Below are 21,034 nucleotides of genomic sequence, written 5' to 3'. Positions count from 1 at the left end.
TGCCACACCACACAAGCCTGTACTATAACTGTTTCGACTCAAATCCAGGTAGAAAACCCAAGAATTCATTGCACCACAAAACACACACACACACACACATAGTTCCCTGCAACCCTAAAATCACACAGAAAACAAGCATCAACACAAATACCAACATTTGAGACTTGCTACAATATATTTGATGTGGTCGTCATGTCTGGTCCAAGATCGCATCTCTCTAAAGTAAAGTTCACTATCTTATTATTCCTAGTTATAGATTTTGTCCCTGTAATGAGTTTCTTGTCAAAGATGAGCTTCATAATGTAACCATCATTCGGTAATGCAGCCTCCTATTTGAAACCAATGATACCAATTCCAATGATGCCTTAAAAAAGAAAGGCCATCACTATTTCAACAGGAAACCGTATGATAAAATAAGCGATGGCTTCTCACAATAACACTGGCATGAAAGGTTTTACACTTTGCTCACCTGCTGGCTCTCAAAGGTCCAGGTGCTGTCAGGTAAAGACGCATCCAGGACACTGATCACCTCCTTAAAGTCGGTGGTGCTGCTGGGCTTGATCAAGGTGAAATCACTGTACTCTGACATGGGAGACATGCAGGAGCGGAAGGACTGACTCTGAGACAACATGTCTCCTCCCAGGACCTCCACGTACTTGATGGGCCCGTCCGTGTTCAGCTGAATCTGCAGGTTTCTACCGGGGTTCTTGTAATCGTCGCAGTCCGTCCGTCTGACGCAGCAACCGCCGCCGCCGCCGCCGCCGCCTCGGCCGCTCCTGATGCATTTCACCGCCAAGATGAGGAACGTCAGCAGCGACAGCACGGACACCGAGGCCAGAGACAGAATCAGATAAAGGGTGATCCTCCCGGTTTTCCTGCCGGGCTCGGACGCCTTCTGTCGCAGGTCCAGGATGGGCTCGGGGGGCCCGTCTTCAAGGAGAACCGACACCGTGACGGTGGCGGACTGGACCGGATCCCCGTCGTCCGAGATCTCAATCAGGATTCTCTGAGAGGAGTCGTCCTGCTCCGTCACGCCGCGTTTAGTCCTCACCTCCCCCGTGTACTGGTTGACCGTGAACAGAGAGGCGTCCGTGGCCTCCGACACCCTGTAGGAGATCCAGGCGTTGTGACCCGAGTCGGCGTCCACGGCCGTCACCTTGGTGACCAGGTGACCCGCTTTGGCCGAGCGGGGCATCCTCTGATGAGAGAAGGAGCCCAGCGCGGCGGCGGAGGGGTAAATAACAGCGGGGGCGTTGTCGTTCTGGTCCAGGATGAAAACGTGGACCGTGGCGTTGCCGCTGAGAGACGGAGAGCCCTGGTCCTTCGCCTGAACCCGGATCTCAAACACCTTCAGCTTCTCGTAGTCGAAGGAGTGCATGCTGTAGATGCTGCCGTTCTCCGAGTTCATGTAAACGTAGGACGAGACCGACACGTCCTGCACCTTAGACTCCAGGATGGAGTAGGAGATTTTGGCGTTTTCTCCAAAATCCCCATCGGAGGCCGATACCGAGTACAGTATGGAGCCCGGCACGCCGTTCTCTTTAAGATAAACGTTATAGTGAGGCTGAGAAAACACAGGGGGGCTGTCGTTCACATCGGTGATGCTGACAGGAATCACTTTCTTGCTGGATAAAGGAGGAGAGCCTGAATCAGTGGCCGTTACCTCGATGTTATACTCTGAGACTCTCTCTCTGTCCAAAGCACCGCTTGTAACCAGTTCATAATTTTTAGAGAAGGACGGTTTCAGAGAGAAAGGAGATCTTTTGGGAACTTGTAAGGTCACTTTACCGTTATCACCAGAATCAATGTCTCTCGCACTGATAAGCGCCACGACCGTGCCGCTTGGCGCATCCTCGCGTACCGGAGCGGGTTTTGAGGTGAGCAGAATTTCTGGAGGATTATCATTGATGTCTTCTACATCCAACTGTACACGACAGTGACCCTCCATTTCTGGCACGCCTTTGTCTTTCGCAGTCACGTCAATGAGGTATGTCGCAGCGGTTTCATAATCCAATTCTCCTTTTAACACGATTTCTCCCGTTTCATCATTGATATCAAATGTTGATAAAACCACCTCCGGAGTGCGGGATCCGAAAGAATATCTGACTTCACCGTTTAGACCATCGTCCGCATCTGTGGCGGTGACTTTGACTACAAGAGTTCCTTTGGTGCTGTTCTCCTTCACAGAAGCCCTATATTCATTTTCATTAAACGTCGGGAAATTGTCATTATTGTCAATAACTGTGATAATAATGTCACAGGTTCCCGATGTGGCCGGGTTTCCTCCGTCCAGCGCGGTGAGGACGAGCTGGTGCTGCGCGTCGTTTTCCCGATCTAATGCTTTTTCTAATATCAATTCTGGGACGGCTTTACCGTTTTTTACCCCTTTGAATTTCAAAGAGAAGAAGTCGTTTTTGCTGAGAGAGTACGTTTTTAAGGAATTACCCCCGACATCGGGGTCCTCCGCGCTCTCCAGGGGAAAGCGTCTACCAACCGTGACGGATTCAGGTATTTTTAAATTAATCTCCGAGGACGGAAAACGCGGAGCATTGTCATTTATATCTCGAATTTCAACTTCTATTCGATGCGACTGCAGGGGATTTTCAACTACCACTTGCAGAGGCAGAACGCAGCTGGCGCTTTGTCCACATAGAGCCTCTCTGTCTATCCTCTCGTTCACCAGCAGCTCTCCTTTCCCCGCATCCACGCTGAAATACTGCTTACCAGCCTCGGAAGCGACGTGCAGTTTCCGATCAAAAATCTCAGATAGTCCCAAACCCAGATCTTTAGCTATATTTCCAACCACGGAGCCTTGTTTCATTTCCTCTGGAATGGTGTAACGGGTCTGTCCGTCTATTGTACTCCAAAAGAGAAATAAATTCTGCAACAAAAGAGCTTGCCATCTCCAGTCCCCGCATCCTATCCTCTTTGTCATCTTCGGTCCGTTATAACACCGCAGTCCCGCTGGACGATCCGTTCACGGCAATGTTGAAATCCCCGACAATAGGAAATATTTCCGGCTTGACATCGCCGCCAAGTCTGACCATGGTTGTAAGCTTCAACTTAGAATATAATAATATCAAAAGAAGAGGTGGTCGTTTTCTCCATCGCTCTCTCTTGCTCATTCTAACTGAGATGAAGCTGAGCAGGGGGGGCAGGGACTAGATTGCTTTGTACAATTCTGAATCCTATTGGTTCACAGCATCCATTTCTACCGTCCAATGAGGAGGAAACTGATCAGCACTCTTAAAGTCACAGCATCTTTTATAGCCGTGGCCTTTATTTGGCTGTTATTTTGGCAAAAATGACTGGAGGACATGAAAACACCGGCTATGCATTTTAAATAGGAGCAGAAAAAAAAAGCACCGGATACGACTCATTCGGTATATTTATGCTCTTAATGCCAACTGAGCGTTCAAAGAGAAAAAGTCAATTTGTCTGTGTGTGTATGTTTAGTCTAGATATATGTGTGTGTGTGTGTGTGTGTGTGTGTGTTGACAATCTCCATAGTATTGTAAGTGACCATAATAATGATCAGTCGTTTACCATTACTAAACTGTAGAAACATGTGCGCATGCAGATAGATAGATAGATAGATAGATAGATAGATAGATAGATAGATAGATAGATAGATAGATAGATAGATAGATAGATAGATAGATAGATCGATAGATCGATAGATAGATAGATAGATAATGTGTGTGGTGAAATCAAAGAAAGACAGATGAATGTAGATATTTGATATGATGACCTATTTCTCAGGTTGGAGGTTTGTTATTACATGAAGTTGTGTGTCATTTGAATAGCATAAGAATAAAAATGCATGAAAATGCAGTTTTGTGTCAATAAATGATGTAAACACAACAGCGCTATGCAAGGATTAAACACATTTTTGTGATTATTTCCTGCCAATGTCTAAGGATGGTTATCTCACCTGCTGGCTCTCAAAGGTCCAGGTGCTGTCAGGTAAAGACGCATCCAGGACACTGATCACCTCCTTAAAGTCGGTGGTGCTGCTGGGCTTGATCAAGGTGAAATCACTGTACTCTGACATGGGAGACATGCAGGAGCGGAAGGACTGACTCTGAGACAACATGTCTCCTCCCAGGACCTCCACGTACTTGATGGGCCCGTCCGTGTTCAGCTGAATCTGCAGGTTTCTACCGGGGTTCTTGTAATCGTCGCAGTCCGTCCGTCTGACGCAACAACCGCCGCCGCCGCCGCCTCGGCCGCTCCTGATGCATTTCACCGCCAAGATGAGGAACGTCAGCAGCGACAGCACGGACACCGAGGCCAGAGACAGAATCAGATAAAGGGTGATCCTCCCGGTTTTCCTGCCGGGCTCGGACGCCTTCTGTCGCAGGTCCAGGATGGGCTCGGGGGGCCCGTCCTCTAGGAGAACCGACACCGTGACAGTGGCGGACTGGACCGGATCCCCGTCGTCCGAGATCTCAATCAGGATTCTCTGAGAGGAGTCGTCCTGCTCCGTCACGCCGCGTTTAGTCCTCACCTCCCCCGTGTACTGGTTGACCGTGAACAGAGAGGCGTCCGTGGCCTCCGACACCCTGTAGGAGATCCAGGCGTTGTGGCCCGAGTCGGCGTCCACGGCCGTCACCTTGGTGACCAGGTGACCCGCTTTGGCCGAGCGGGGCATCCTCTGATGAGAGAAGGAGCCCAGCGCGGCGGCGGAGGGGTAAATAACAGCGGGGGCGTTGTCGTTCTGGTCCAGGATGAAAACGTGGACCGTGGCGTTGCCGCTGAGAGACGGAGAGCCCTGGTCCTTCGCCTGAACCCGGATCTCAAACACCTTCAGCTTCTCGTAGTCGAAGGAGTGCATGCTGTAGATGCTGCCGTTCTCCGAGTTCATGTAAACGTAGGACGAGACCGACACGTCCTGCACCTTAGACTCCAGGATGGAGTAGGAGATTTTGGCGTTTTCGCCGAAATCCCTATCGGAGGCCGATACTGAGTACAGTATGGAGCCCGGCACGCCGTTTTCTTTTAAATACACGTTATAGTGAGGCTGAGAAAACACAGGGGGGCTGTCGTTCACATCGGTGATGCTGACAGGAATCACTTTCTTGCTGGATAAAGGAGGAGAGCCTGAATCAGTGGCCGTTACCTCGATGTTATATTCTGAGACTCTCTCTCTGTCCAAAGCACCGCTTGTAACCAGTTCATAATTTTTAGAGAAGGACGCTTTTAAGGTAAACGGAGATTTATTGTTAAGGCTTAACGTTATTTTACCATTTTCACCAGAGTCGAGATCTCGTGCACTTAGCAAAGCGACTACAGTGCCATTGGCTGAATCCTCACGCACCGGTTTTGGATGCGAGGTGAGTATTATTTCTGGCACATTGTCATTAACATCTAGAACCTCAACATGCACAGTACAATGTCCCTCCATTCGGGGAGAACCTTTATCTTTCCCACTTACATCTAATTCGTAATTTGCTGTTGATTCAAAATCGAGTTTTCCCTTCAAAAATATCATCCCTGATACATTATCAATAGCAAAAAGGGAGAGGATATTCTCTGGTGTATGAGCTCCGAATAAATATTCTATTTCACTGTTAGGACCTTCATCCATGTCTGTAGCTTTAGTTTGTACAATCACCGTGTTTTCTTCAGCATTTTCAGCAACGGTAACTGTATATGACGTTTTTTCAAAGATGGGAACGTTGTCGTTAATGTCAAGGACCCTGACGGATATTGGAGAGCTGCCGGATCGAGCCGGGTTGCCTCCATCCAGAGCTGTCAGGACGAGTTTATGCACAGATCGTTTTTCTCTGTCTAAAGGTTTTGCCAAAACCAATTCAGGTACTTTCCTTCCACCGGCGACCTCTTTAACTCGGATATTAAAACACTCATCTTTAGTTAAACTGTATGACTTCAGTGAATTACTCCCGGCGTCTGGGTCGATGGCGCTTTCTAACGGGAAACGAACACCCACGCTCGTGGACTCGGCGATCTCCACCGTGATTTCATTCGATGGGAATCTCGGTGCATTATCATTAATGTCCAGAATTTCGACCTCGACGCGGAAAAGCTGCAGCGGGTCTTCGATTACGACCTGCAGAGGTAAAACACAGCTGGCGCTTTGTCCACATAGAGCCTCTCTGTCTATCCTGTCGTTCACCAGCAGCTCTCCTTTCCCCGCATCCACGCTGAAATACTGCTTACCAGCCTCGGAAGCGACGTGCAGTTTCCGATCAAAAATCTCAGAGAGTCCCAAACCCAAATCTTTGGCTATATTTCCAACCACGGAGCCTTGTTGCAGCTCTTCCGGGATGCTGTAGCGAGTCTGTCCGTTTATCGTACTCCACAAAATGAAGAAATGATGCCACCAAAGCACCAGCCATCTCCAGTCTCTGCATCCTATTGTCTTTGTCATCCCTATTCCGCTTTAAAACATGTATTCCAAACGACGCTTAGACCAGAGTCGGAATCCGTCATCGCACGTCTTTTTCCACATAAAAACACACATTTCCCCCGCATAGCTGTTGCGTGATAAATTATGTGTTAAATGTTATAAAGCGTGAGCCGATCTCTCCCCTTCCTTCTCCTCACATCCTTTGGTTTTAAATGCCACAGCGACACGCCTGCGTGGGGGCAGGGACTAGATTTCTTTGTACACGGTGGAATCCTATTGGAGCAGAACATAACATTCGGCTATCCAATAAGAGGGAAGTTAATCGTGGCTCTTAAAGTCCCAGCATCTCAGTTCTCCTCTGTTCGCTCCTTTACAGCTACGACGGGTATTAGTAGCGTGATGTGGCATCGAGAATTGCTGCAAATAAATCACTATTTATATATGAAAGACGTTATCCTGAAGGGGGTTGATTCATGAATATGTCTAATGAACGTAAAATAAAGTGAGAAAACGCAATCCGGACGTAAGAAGCAGGTTGGGAGATATTTCTGTGGCATCTGCAAGCCCCCCTGCAGGCCACAGAAAGTCGCTGTTCTTCATGGTGGTGCTGAACAGTGGTTGAGGGACAGTGCGCATGCGTGCAGCTCACAAGAAAGAATGTCTCCCTATTTCAACATTTTGATTGAAAGAAACAAAAAAAAAAAAAACTGCTGGGCTTGATCAAGGTGAAATCACTGTACTCTGATATTGGAGACATGCAGAAGCGGAAGGACTGACTCTGAGACAATGCTGACAAATCCCTTTCTTGATGGATAAAGTTTGTTTGCTGATGCATGCATATATGTATGTGGATTTATATATATAGTATGTTACTTTAATGATTAGCAGAGCTCCACCATTTCAAGATGTTAGCCAATAGCTATCATCAACAGCAATAATCAAGCGAATAATTAAAAGATCTAAAATGATCTTATAATCAATACTCAAAAGTGGCCATTTTATTTTTAAAAATTGACATTATTTTATGTATACAGTTATTATTGCTATTTGTAGTTGTAGCATTTACAAACATCTCTTAACTCCAAAAACTAACTCCAAATCCATCAATCCATCTATTCATCTATCTGTCTACCTGTCTATCTATCTGGATGCATCTGCACAAATTTTTCTACAGCTTACTAATAGTAAATGACTGCTCATTAGTATGTTAAGTCGCAATTCTATGGAGATTGTCAACGAACATACACACACACACAACTATACTACACACATACAAATGGACATTTTCCCTTTGAACGCTCAGCTGGTGTTCAGAGCATAAATGTACTAAATGCATCTTATTCTGTCCCTATTTAAAATGCATATCCGGCGGCGTCATGTCCTCCAGCTTCGGCTTCTGAGATTTTTGCCAAAATCACAGACAAATAAAGGTGATTGCCTTTGTTTGTATACTTTAAGGAGTAGCATGGGATGACATGGTTAAGAAACTCCGTTTTCTTTTCCATATTAAGCATTTCTCATGCTCCGCACTATGACACACAACTTCACCTAATAACCAACCTGATAAACCAGTCATCGTATCAAATATTGAAATAGGTCTTTGGTTTTAACACACACATTATCCATCTATCTGTCTGTCTGTATATCTATCTATCTATCTGCTCAATATTATGGCAAGCCACAATGCTCTAAGGTATTTATTCAATCCACACACACACACACATGCACGCACGCATACACGCACATGGTGGCCCGGATGCACATGTATATAAGCATCCTTCTGAGACTGAAAGGCTCTTCGTTGCCTTCCTGTGGCCAGAGACAGAAAGTGCAGCCTGTCTACATCATGACGTCTTCACCGCTCTCTCTACACCGGCGTAAGAGGATTGATTCTCTCCGCGGCCAGCCTGAAATACCCGTATGGAGGTCTGTAGAGCAAACGGAAAGGGAGGGGGTGCTCAAAAATAGGACGGATGGGAAGCGTTGGGAGGGGCTGCTCCCTCACCCTCCTCCTCCCCTCCAGTTCTCACTCTCTCTCTCTCTCTCTCTCTCTCTCTCTCACACACACACACACACACACGTCATCTCCTTTTTCACTGTACTGAATCAGGGAGAGGCTGATCATGCTGGATATTAAGTGTAATACTTAACAACATATAAGGAAGTGCTATGCTTACATGGCATCAGAACAAATGAAATGACCAAATTGTTGCACTACCATCAAGCGATTACGAAAAGGCTGATATAAGCGAAAATGTATTGCTGCAAGTATTATATTACATCACAGGTATTAAAGTAAGACACGAATTTAACACAATAAACGCATACAACGGATTGCTCGAAACGGATGTGATCGACAGAGGGAGTTGTAAAACAGCACGGAGCGAACGAGAGGGAGGGAGATGGATGCGGGAGATGGTTTCAGCACCACGCAGGTGAACAGCGCCACGCAGGCGGCCAGTGCGGGAAGGCACTTTACAAAAATGGATTTTATAGAGCAGACAGTCAAGAGCAAAAACATGCCATTTCAGCCCCCTCTTTCCCACCGTGATAAACACCAAGTCAGTTTTATATCTAAATTATCCCACAGCACACTGAGGTACAAATTGAAAAATGTTGCTCCAAATGTGAATGTGAATTTGAATGTGTCTCTCTGTGTGTTGATATCTGTCTTTCCTTGTCACATGCTGTATGTTAAGCAACACAAAACAACAGGGGCGGATCCCTAACGAGAGGGAGGGGGATGGATACTTGTTTCAGCACCATGTTGGTGGACAGCGCCACACAGGCGGTCCCGCTGCGGCCGATGCGGGAAGGCGCTTCACCGCAATGACTTCTACAGAGCTGACAGCCAGAAATAAAAATGCGGTTTCAGCCCTTTCTTTTACACCACGATGGACAACATGTAAATTAGTACGCACCTAAATTATCCCGTAGAACACTGAGGTCAAAAAAAAAAATGAGGTCATGAAAAAATGTATTGTGTATTTGAATGTGTGTTGATATCGGTCTTTCCTTGTCTCATACCGCATATTAAGCAATATAAAACAACAGGTAACAATTAGGTTAAAATGAGGTCATGAACAAATGTTGCTCCACATATGATTAAGAAATATGGAGTCAAAATGTAAGTGTCAAAACATTTCATAATATGAAATATTATGTGTGTTTGATTATTACTATTATTGTGAATACTACTACTACTACTGCTACTAATAATAGTAACAACAATAATAATAATAATAATAGAGCAGATGATGCATTTTTTATTTTCAAATGATATTATTTTTCAACTGATATATTATTCTATAATAATATATTTATTTCTCTTTTGGAAAGTTATTTTCCAATTAAGATTAGAATATCCGAATGCTCCCCAATCAACATACGCTTCACGGAGACAAAACATTCATGTATAAATCACATATATTTAATTTATACCTGAGTCTATATACTGTTTATCCTTTACATAGCCCAAAAAATACCATCCGTGTAAGTCTGTTTCTCTGTAAATGTATTAGAATTGTTTATATCGGTTTTTCTTTGTCACGTATTGTATATTACGCAACATAAAATAATGGAGCGGCAGAGCGTGAGCGAGGGGGAGGGGGTGATGCTGAGGCCGGTTTCAGCACCACGGGGGTGGACAGCGCCACACAGGCGGCCAACTGCTGCTGCTGCAGGCGCTTTTCGAGGAGCATCTCATAGAGCAGACCGACAGGAGGAAAAAAACATAGCAGTTTCAGACCCTTATTTACCAGAGTGATAGACACCATGTCAGTATGACACCCTTTTTATCCCACAGCCCACCCAGGTAGAAATGAGGATGTGCAAATGTTGCTCGAAATCTGATTGAGTGTAAAAAAAAAAAAAAAAAAACAAAAACATAATTTATTGCGTTATTATAATTGTTTTTGTTGTTGTTATATTATTTGAAAATATTATGTTTTGGTACTTTTTCCTATTAAGATTACAATATTTAAATGCTCCCCAATCAACATAAGTGTCATGTAGTCAAAACATGTATGTATTATTCACATATTTTGAAGTAATTTCTGAGTCTGTATACTGTTTTTACTTTACAGAGCCAAGAAAATGTCATCGGTCTGCCTGTTCCTTTGTACGTCCATGTGTATTTGAATATTTGTGTGTGTGTTTGGTGTGTGTGTGTGTTTGTATGTGTGTGTGCGTGTTGATATTTGGCTGTCTTTGTCATATTTTGTGTATTAAGTAACATGAAATAAAAATCAATCACAGAGTTTACAGACTTTATTTGACTTACCTTATCCGCCGAGTCTGAAAATATCTTGTTTTCTCTTGACAATGTTTTGAAACATGTTTGTTATGATTGATGTTTGGAGAATGGGAATGGAAAGGGTTACTTTAACAGTTGGTTGTCTTGCTAATACTTTTCTTAAACCCATTAAGCCTGTTAGGATGAGCAGATTTCCATGTTGATGTCATGTTCAATTTAAGTTCGGTGGGGGAAAACAGGTGTGTACACAGAACTATTTATGTGTTATTTATCACCTTAATACCTTCTCAGATTAAGTCTTTTCTTTTTAAGAGCTCCCCAAATAGCTAGATAGATGAACGTGTGGACATGTGATACCCGAGTGAAACATATAGCGTGTATCTTTGGCATTGAGCAGCCCACAAAGAGGCATGTTTTGCATGTGAAATAACCACCCGTACTGTTGTGAGTCAAGTAGACGGAACAGATTTGTCCCCTTAAATAAGAAATTCTTATTGACTGATTGATTCCCGCCTTACACAGAATAATGTTTTAAAATTGTGAAGTTAATCACTGTTGGAGCTTGTGGTGAACTGTATATCAGTAGTCTGTAATTGTGGGATCATTGATGTTTCAGCGAGCGAAATAAAGGAAAACTATTTCTTACCTTATGTAGTGAGTCAGGTTTTAACAGGATTCACGGAGGAGGCGTCAACCGGATCACACAAAAGGAGGACATGAAAGTGAAAAACAAGAGAAAGGAGATGCTTATTAGACTGATGTTTCAGAATGCCATGTCTAGTTTTGGGATGATAGCTACCACCATACTTACCACAACCATCAAATAAACATGACGTTGCTGTTCGTTTAACATTATCATGATTTTAGCACTGGCAAAAATCACACACTGTATTTGCATATGTCAGAAATGTGGGAACAGTTCGTTTGACCTCTGCTGTGTCATGCTTCAAACAATGCATCAAAACTGTAACTCAGGTGTGTCACAATTGATGTAATACCGAACCTCATTAGCAATAAAAGTACTCTAAAAGGATTTTTTTTAATATATGACTTTTATGTGTTTTTTTTTATCATGTTTCATAATTTTCTTTGCATTTGAGAGGTTATTGTTAGTTTATGTCATGTCTGAATAATACTAAAAAGGCTGTGATGGCAGAGTTGTAGTAAATAAAATAACAAATAGACATTTATGAATTGAGTTTGACACATATGATGTAGAGAGATAATCAGAAAGTATCTATTTTGCAATTACCGTGAGAGAGAGAGGGTCCTTTTTGATAATGAACAAAACAAGATATATCATCACTCAGTATAATACTACTGATTCTTACACTGAGACAATCTATGGAAATTGTTTAATTATGCGTTTATTATCAAAATGAGACTGGATGCTTTGCAAAAAAGATACTGAGTAATGACTCAGATCAATAATTATTCAGAACAAAAACAATATTGTATGTCGGGCCACTAATATCTAAAATTGAAAATTTTTAGAGTGCAAACTAATCAAACAAAGAAGACAAAAATATTCCAGATTGTTCATTCCAACAGACACGAAAATAGGCACCTCTGTCTTTGTTTTCAAAATGTTTGCGTTCTCAACCAAGATGCAGTTCAGCACCTTCCTGCTGCACAGGACCACTACCATGAAAGCAACAGCAGAGGGCCTCAAGGCGATGGCCAGAAACACACGCATGCCTTATTAATGAGATTCTTGTCTTTGTGACAACCAGTTAGTCATGAGCGGCTCGTGGAATAATTACATCGTGGGAGAAAATTCAATGTAAAAAAATATTTTGATTGGACTGAAGATAGTTATTCATACATACATACATACATCTGTTTGGTGTACAAACAGTTTTATTCAAACAAAAGATTGAAGATGCTCAATGGAAAATAAACAAAACAAAACGAAACCTACGTAACCAGAAATGAATCCAGGAATAATTGAATAAAACAATGCACTTCCTTGCATTTGGAATCAAAATCAAAACCTTGTGTATCTCATGGACACAGGATAACTGTATGTGAAAAAGGGTGGGGGCCAGAAATCAGAGAGAATGCAGTTAGTGGCAATTATTTTTTTCTCCCCATCCCCTTTCTCCATCGCCAGTACCAGGGAATGACAAACTTACATCTCTTTTATAAAATAGGGGTGCCTTCTATCTTCTACACGCTAGGAGGCTGTTGTAAACACAAGGCCGCTTCTGCCTCTGACCCCCGGTGACTCAGTGAAAATGGTACAGTCCTGCCAATGAGTCAGCTTGTTGCCATGGTAATACATCCATCTCTTGCCTGCATCCCACCCTAACAATCTACAAGCTGGCAGTCATGGCCAGGAAAACAAAAAGGGATTCAGAAGCATCATTAAAGAAAAATAAAATGTAAGAAAAGAGGAGGAACTGTGCTCAGACCGACACACAGTCATACATAGATTGGTCTTATGAAATACTTGTGAGAGCACATATTGACTCCTGGCAGGAAAGCAATGAAAAGCTTCCATTTAATCTGTAATGTCAGCAACGGGAAAGTAAAATGAAACCATATGTCTCTGTTGGCTTTTTATAGAAAGAACAAAATGTCCGACACAGAGCAATATTCCTCTCCCTTTCATTGAGTCTCTCTCTCCCTCTGCACCAGAATGGTGCAGCTGGAGAGGGGGAGGGGAGAGATGCAGAAAATGAGATCAAGAAAAAAAAGGAAAAACTGTCAGAAGCGGGAACCAGAGCTGAGCATTTGCTGTTTAGATGTAGCGCATTATAACAACAGTTATGTGGCATATATCATTATCAAAAGCACTGAGTTTGATGTGAATATATTGAATATATTGAGGATAAATGATGTACATACATTTTATAGAGCAATATGGACAGACCCCCTTCAAGGACATGAAAGTATGTCTACTTAGAATCATATTAACTGGATTAAATTTCTAAAAATATCATAATTTGATAGCCTTAGAAAAAGACGATAAGATGACAATATTAAAATGCGATTAGACGTTTTGTATATTTTAAGAGTGTGCGTGGATATCTTGGTAAAACTTTGATACAACTTTGCTATCCCCCCAGGTTACTCTGTTCTGACTAATCAGTCGTGTAATGCTTCCCTAAGAGACAGGACATCTGCACTTGCACTCATGGGACAACAACCATGTCCTTTGCCTACTATAATAGCATCTGTGCTTGATTGTAATCAAGCAGTCAATTTCCCCACAAAAACTCAAATTAACCAGCGACTATTCTCTGGAGGAATCTTGGACAGAAAATAATTCTTCTGCATCTCAAGAAACATGCTAGTCACAAAAATGTTAGTGACTAGCATGTTCGCATTGTATCTGCTTTGTGTAAAAAAACATAACAAACAATAAGGAACCTGATAACTCAGATATTTGGAAAATCTTGCAAACCAAATACAATGCAGGCTTCAAAGAGAAATATTAGCCACATCCCTGAATAACACAGGGTACAGTAAGTTGATGATCACCAGTGGGCAAAAGCACAAATGCACGCAGCTGTTCACCAGACTGTTTGGCAACGGTTGAAAGAAGACACTTAAACAAGAACTTCACCCTGCGGAAGGAACTTCTGCATGTAGTTGTAGTTTTAGTGGTCAGTAGCAAATCTGGTTTGATGACTGGGGGGTTAGGTACAACTAAAAGGACAAGAGGAAAAAAAAAAGAAGAAGCTAAAAAGAAACAAACCACCAGCAGAGAGGAAAAACAGGCTATGCTGTGTCTGTGTGTAACAGGCCCGACTATTTAACCACTTTGAAAGAAAGTTTTAAAAGGATTTAATTCCTCTAGAGACACTGACATCTAAAGAATTTATGATACTCATTAAAAACAACAAACGAACTTGAGAAAATAAAACATAATGGCAGTTGAAACATGTAAAACAGACACAGATGTGGGCAGATGATAATGATGGACTGCCTGTGGCGGCGATTAGAACCAACACAATTAACTGTAATTTATGTAGTTTGTGAACTTTTATAACCCTTAAGTATTTAGCGAGCACACACACACACACACACACACACACACACACACACACAGACAGAACATCCGGCTGACAATAAATCTTAACTACCTTTGAGTGTAAAATAACGGATGTAGTCCATGCATCAGATCTAAAGCTCAAAGCAGGGAAATGTAGCTGATTACACTGAAAAAACACACTCATATCCTCACATCAGGCTGCATGTTGATGTTTTTCCTTAATTTTTTGTCTCGTTTTTTTAATTTATTTTTTTTTACAAACAATGCTGTTTTGAATATGAATTATTAATATACACACATATACACTGCTCAAAAAAATAAAGGGAACACTTAAAAAACACATCCTAGATCTAAATGAATGAAATATTCTTATGAAATACTTTGCTCTTTACACAGTTGAATGTGCTGACAACAAAATCACACAAAAATGATCAATGGAAATCAATTGTATCAACCCATGGAGGTCTGATTAGGAATCACACTCAAAATTAAAGTGTAAAAACAAACTCCAGGCTGATCCAACTTTGATGTAATGTCCTTAAAACAAGTCAAAATGAATCTGTGTTGCTTCCTGAGTGGACACTATGATTTCACACAAGTGTGATTGACTTGGAGTTACATTGTGTTGTTCAAGTGTTCCCTTTATTTTTTCAAGCAGTATATATATATACATATGTACGTTTGTGTATATATATATGTGTGTGTGTGTGTGTAGACATATGCACATATATATGTGTATTTGTATATATTGTCGCGTTTTAGTCAGGGAAAACAGCTGGTTGACGGTAAAACGTCTGTGTAATGAGCAATAGCTGTTGTTGGCCACAACCTCGCCACACAAGCCTGCAATACAACTAACTGTTCCCGCTCAAATCCAGGAAAAAAAAAAACAAAAAAACAGAATTCCTTGCACCCCAAACCATGCCAACAAAATTCCCAGCAATACCAAAATCACACAGTAAACAAGCAACATAAACCCCAACATTCATGACTCACTACAATATATATATATATATATATATATGTATATATATATATATATATATACATATATATATATACACACACACACACACGTGTGTATATATGTGTATTAGTATATATATACTTATGTGAATTATATATATATATGTGTGTGTGTGTGTGTGTGTGTGTGTGTGTTAAAATATATATACACATATATATAAATAAGCGGAACAAGAATTTCATTGTACAGGGAAACATGATTCTGTGCTGTGCATATGTCAATAAACACAACAAAACCATGAATTATTTAGACCACTGATGTTGCTTTGAATAAAATCAATTCCTGTATTTACCAATTAATTTCTTTGGCTGCCCTGCTTCATTTCTTCAATTAACTCAACTGATGAAACTCATGAGGCTTCTGTCCTCATTTTTGACATCTCCTTGTTATCTGTGACTTAACCTATATAGGGCTCTCACTTCCTTCTGGGTAATCTCCCGCTCCTTTATGTATAATTCAACATATCTCACCCCAACTAGCTTACAACAGGGGCTAAAAAAGTTGCCACGTATCCCTGATTTAAACATACCAGTTTCCTTATGTACCTATTTTAGGAGACAAAGAACACTGCAGATCAAAATGGCTGCTGTGACTTACTCACAAGAAGGCTGCACAGGGATGGATGAGACCGTGCTTGTTGCCATGTGCCTCCTCCCCTCCCCCACCGCCTCCGCCTGCTTCTCCATCCCACCGTTTCTCAATCTCTCAAGCGCTGATTAAAAACCATTTCTCTCATTTCCCCCTGCCACCTTCTTAAATCCTGAATGTTATTGTGCCAGTGTTTCAGGATTAATTGAATGTCATCCCTTTTACTTGTTTGGATTTTGTGCATCTATTCGTTTCCCCCCTGTAAACACCACAATGTCTGCAGCTGCACCATGTGAAACAGAGAAGTGGGTCAGTGAGAAAAATAGTACGCTCTGCGATTGTGTGTTTGCATGTTGGTGAAGCCGCTTTTCATTGCATGGGAGAGTGTAAGAGTAACCAAAGCACATTTTTATTTGATTTATGACACGATTCAGTTCAATTTGAAAACTGTAGGGAAGGACAATGAAATGGAATGAATGCCAAATTATGTTATCACGCTTAAAAAAGACCAGTGCATGAAGATTCACATGAGAGGGACGTGGGAAAATATAATATACTATTTACATAGCAAAATGTGTGTACAGGCTTCTCATATCATTTATTCAAAAGTGTTCTGCCAAGAAGTGCTTAAACAGTGATGGAAATAGCGCTTTTTTTTAACAATGAACAAATTCCCTAATTGTAATTATTCCTGACAGTATAATCATGTGTTGTCACTGAGCAAGGATAAAACATCAATATTATTTGTGAAATGCAAATAATCAAACTATCTATCAAGCACAAGTCGCTCAAGAGTACTAGTATGGGAGTATATATTTTAGAATTCATATGTAGGCATGATATTAGAACTATTCTTTAGCATAGTCAATGGAAACTCATCCACGATAGCAAAACAATATCACAAACTGACTTCATATCACCAATGTGGAAGGAAGAGTATGTGAGCTAATTCTCTGAATCTGTTTTAAACCTTGTATTAGTGTAATCAATAATCTGACAGCTCAGAAAAACTGCACCTCCTGCGTCTGCATCAAGGGGTGAATCATACAAAATAATAGGTTGAGTGGCTCTTGAGTTAGAAAATAGGCATTTGTAATCTTTCTTGTAATCTAACTCACCTCTAATATCGATATTTTTAGAGAATGAATACGGTGTCTTTCCATTTGTCCCCTTATCAGCATCAGTGGCACTCACAGTACACCGAGACGTGTTTTCCAATACAGCAACTCTGTAAAGGGACTGAACGCACACTGGTGACGTTATTTGCGTTGACCATTAGGGGGTTGGCAGCCATCAGACACCGTAAGAATGAGTTTGGTGTCTGCAATACCATTTCGGCTGATCTAGTCCTGCCAGGACGAGATAGAACGTTGACTTGACGATATTCCAAAAGACTTAGTTTGTATGTTAGCAGGGTGTTTAATAAAGGGAAATAAGAGAACCTTAAAAGGCCGATTCATTTATTTAAAAATAAATTTATCTTCAAAAACAACTTTGGACCTTATCGTTCCATATAACCTCTGTAATTTCCACATCCACCTGATGCAGCTGCACCACATTATTTTATGTAATTTGAAAATACAGAAAGCAGGAAGACTCTTACAAGCATTGCTACTCTCGATCTACCCTCTCTTTCATGACAAGTGTTCCTTTGTCCAAATTAGGACTGATATACTCACTATAGTTCTCTGTAAATACTTTCATTTGCCCGGATTTCAGCCACTAAGATCCAAACCCAAATCCCGATTTATATTTCTGACTGGAACACTCTGCTATCCCTTCGGGTAAAGAATAACAGCCATGCCCAATGGTCAAGTCAGCAGTAAATACGCAGAAAAAAATGGGGGAAGAAAACAATGCCATCCATAACAAAAGTAAACATCCTCAGATGTTAAAATGCAAAAAAATCACTGCACTTCAGTATACAAGTAATTCATGTTTTCAAAACACTTCTTTGTACTGCCATTGGAGAGAAAAGCAACTGCCAAAGAGAGGAGGAGGGCTCGCCAGTGGCACTTAAGGGTTGAGAGGGAAAAAGTACTGGTATTTATATCAAAAAGCAACTGCATAACAATTACATTGACACACTATTAGCTAATTTATTGTGGCATTCTAACCTCTATAGGAGATTCTGGCTCATCCAGGATGTTCTTTTCCCTCTCTATGCGCTGCATGGTTCCTGTAGAACTGGGGTCCATTATCAGCACGTTCTGACTTCTAGCTGTTCCAAATTTACAGTCACTCTTCCTGGAGTCAGTGGTCCTGCACACCTCGTAGTTGTACACGTGTGGGAGAGTCCCTGTCCCCAAAGTGTCTGAGTAACGCGGTGGATAATATGGAATCACAGGGAGGTTGGAGTGATACAGGACGCGAGACTGTCTCCATCTGTAGATTTTCACCGATATAATAACCACTAAACAGGTGATGAAGAGGAAGGAGACGACGGCCAAAGCCAAGACCAGGTAAAAGGTCAGGTTGTCGTTGTACTCCTTGTCCTGCGTAAAGTCCGTGAACTCTGACAGCACTTCTGGGAAGCTGTCCGCCACCGCCACGTTCACGACCACCGTGGCCGAGCGAGAGGGCTGTCCGTTGTCCTCCACTATCACGGTCAGTCTCTGTTTGGCGGCATCTTTATCAGTGACCTGGCGGATGGTTCTTATTTCTCCATTCTGTAAGCCCACTTCAAACAGCGCCCTGTCTGTGGCTTTCTGCAGTTTATAGGAGAGCCAGGCATTCTGTCCAGAGTCCACATCAACAGCCACCACTTTAGTCACCAGGTAGCCCACATCTGCTGAACGAGGCACCATCTCAGCCACCAGAGAGCCCATCTGGACCGGATACAGAACCTGAGGTGGGTTGTCGTTCTGGTCCTGGATCAGGATTTTAACGGTCACGTTGCTACTGAGCGGAGGGGAGCCTCCATCTTGCGCTTTGACACGGAAGCGGAAATCTCTGATCTGCTCGTAGTCGAAAGAGCGCACTGCGTGGATGACTCCGCTATCAGCGCTGACAGACACATACGAGGACACCGGCACTCCGTTAACAGAGGAGTCCTCCAGTATGTAAGAAACCCGAGCGTTCAGGTTCCAGTCAGCGTCTCTGGCTTTCACCGTGAACACGGAGAGACCCGGTGTGTTGTTTTCTACAATATAGGCTTCATATGAGCTCCTCTCAAAGACAGGCGCGTTGTCATTCACATCTGAGATCTGTAAGATGAGAGTGACGCTGCTGGAGAGGGAGGGCACTCCCTCATCAGAGCAGGTCACTGTGATATTATACTCAGAGGATCGCTCTCTGTCTAATTCTCCCTCCGTCACTAAACTATAGAAATTATTGGAAGTCGACTGCATCATAAAAGGGATATTATTATCCATTGTACACTGGACAATGCCATTTTCACCTGAATCTGCATCCTGAATATTAATCATTGTAACAACAGTACCAGATTTGGCATCTTCTGATATCACACTTGACTTAGACATGATATGGATATCAGGTTTATTATCATTCACGTCAATGGCATCAATTATTACTTTGCAGGAGTCAACTAGTCCTCCATCATCACTTGCACTAATTTTGATCTGAAATGTTCTATCTTTTTCATAGTCGACGTTTCCTTTCAATCGAATTTCACCATTTTCCTCATTTATTTCAAATAACCCACGAGCATTATCTAATATACTAAAAATCTTATATGTGATCCTACCATTAGACCCCTGATCTGCATCTGTCGCAGTAACAGTCACCACCACTGTCCCAATAGGGGCATTTTCATTAACTGAAGCTTTATAAACATTCTGTGTAAATACAGGAGCATTATCATTGGCGTCTAAAACGGTTATAAGAATTTTCATTGTTCCCGTCATCTGCGGCTCCCCGCCGTCCACCGCCGTGAGCACTAAAGACAGATGCTCGTTTTTCTCTCTGTCCAGGGGTTTCTCTAAAACCATCTCCACGTTCTTTGTCCCATCGATTTGATCGTGTAATTTCAAGACAAAATTATCAGAGGGTTCAAGTCTGTATGTTTGCAGCCCATTTATACCGACATCGTGATCTAGAGCCTGGTGTAAGACAAATTTACCCCCAATGACGGCAGATTCGCTGATTCTGAATTCAACGTCGCTCTTTTCAAAGGAGGGGGGGTTATCATTCACATCCGTAATCTCAACGGTCACCGTGTAAAACTCCATCGGATTCTCGAGAATGATCTGAAAATGCAAAGCGCAGGGCGTCGTTTCCCGACAAAGCGCCTCTCTGTCTATCCTGTCTCGGATGAGGAGGACTCCCCTGTCCTTGTTCAGCTCGATATACTCGGTCGTGTCGGCGGTGAAAATCCGCGCTTTGCCAGCTTTTAAGCGTTTAACGTCCAAACCGAAATCTTTCGCCATGTTGCCAACGAGAGAGCCTTTGGGCATTTCCTCGGGAATCGAGTAGCTGACCTGTCCGAGCACCAGGCTGCCAGAGAGGACCGAGAAAAACACGAGTACTTGCCCCGCCATTGTTCTGCTCGCCATTATTCCGCAGCGAAACGCAGTAAATGCAAAAAATGTGTAGATTCCACCATTGAAAAAACAAAAAAAGAGCAATATTCCCAACGTGCAAAAGGATCGCAAATTCCAGCGTCTCCGGTCCAAATCCAGACGATGTGCTTTGTCTGCGTATGTGAAATAAAGACAGGATGGGACGTGCGTCGAATCCGCGCTAAATCTACAACACGCTGGTCAACAGCGGCGCTGTGAGTCCACAGAACTAAACTACATTTGAAGCGGGGTTTAAAAAATAGCAACATTT

The 21,034-nt window shown here is 42.4% G+C and overlaps 1 protein-coding gene and 2 pseudogenes across 34 annotated transcripts in view; all 3 read right to left on the bottom strand.

Moving 5' to 3' along the window:
• The window catches only part of LOC147227604 (protocadherin gamma-C5-like), a 354,356-nt gene that overhangs the window by 53,437 nt on the left and 279,885 nt on the right, over nt 1–21,034 (bottom strand). The window contains exon 1 of one of the 33 annotated variants that reach the window (XM_086157855.1): nt 18,361–20,960. The exons of 30 other annotated variants lie outside the window; for them this stretch is intronic. In XM_086157855.1, the coding sequence (XP_086013981.1) occupies nt 18,361–20,757 (2,397 nt within the window). In that variant the 5' untranslated portion in view covers nt 20,758–20,960. Of the gene's footprint in view, nt 1–18,360; nt 20,961–21,034 lie in introns of those variants that run through there. 2 more of the 33 variants (XM_086157858.1, XM_086157830.1) reach the window with 2 other exon arrangements.
• On the bottom strand, nt 455–3,115 carry LOC147227632 (protocadherin gamma-C5 pseudogene; annotated as a pseudogene).
• On the bottom strand, nt 3,766–7,074 carry LOC147227631 (protocadherin gamma-C5 pseudogene; annotated as a pseudogene). The gene has a single exon (XR_015107001.1). The product of XR_015107001.1 is annotated as a protocadherin gamma-C5 pseudogene (transcript).

Source organism: Fistularia commersonii, chromosome 13 (genome assembly GCF_037954325.1).
Source record: "Fistularia commersonii isolate RoL2024-O1a breed Wild chromosome 13, RoL_Fcom_v1.0, whole genome shotgun sequence".
Classification (NCBI taxonomy): domain Eukaryota; kingdom Metazoa; phylum Chordata; class Actinopteri; order Syngnathiformes; family Fistulariidae; genus Fistularia; species Fistularia commersonii.
The sequence above is the reverse complement of the archived record's forward strand: the minus strand, read 5'-3'. Positions and strand labels throughout refer to the sequence as shown.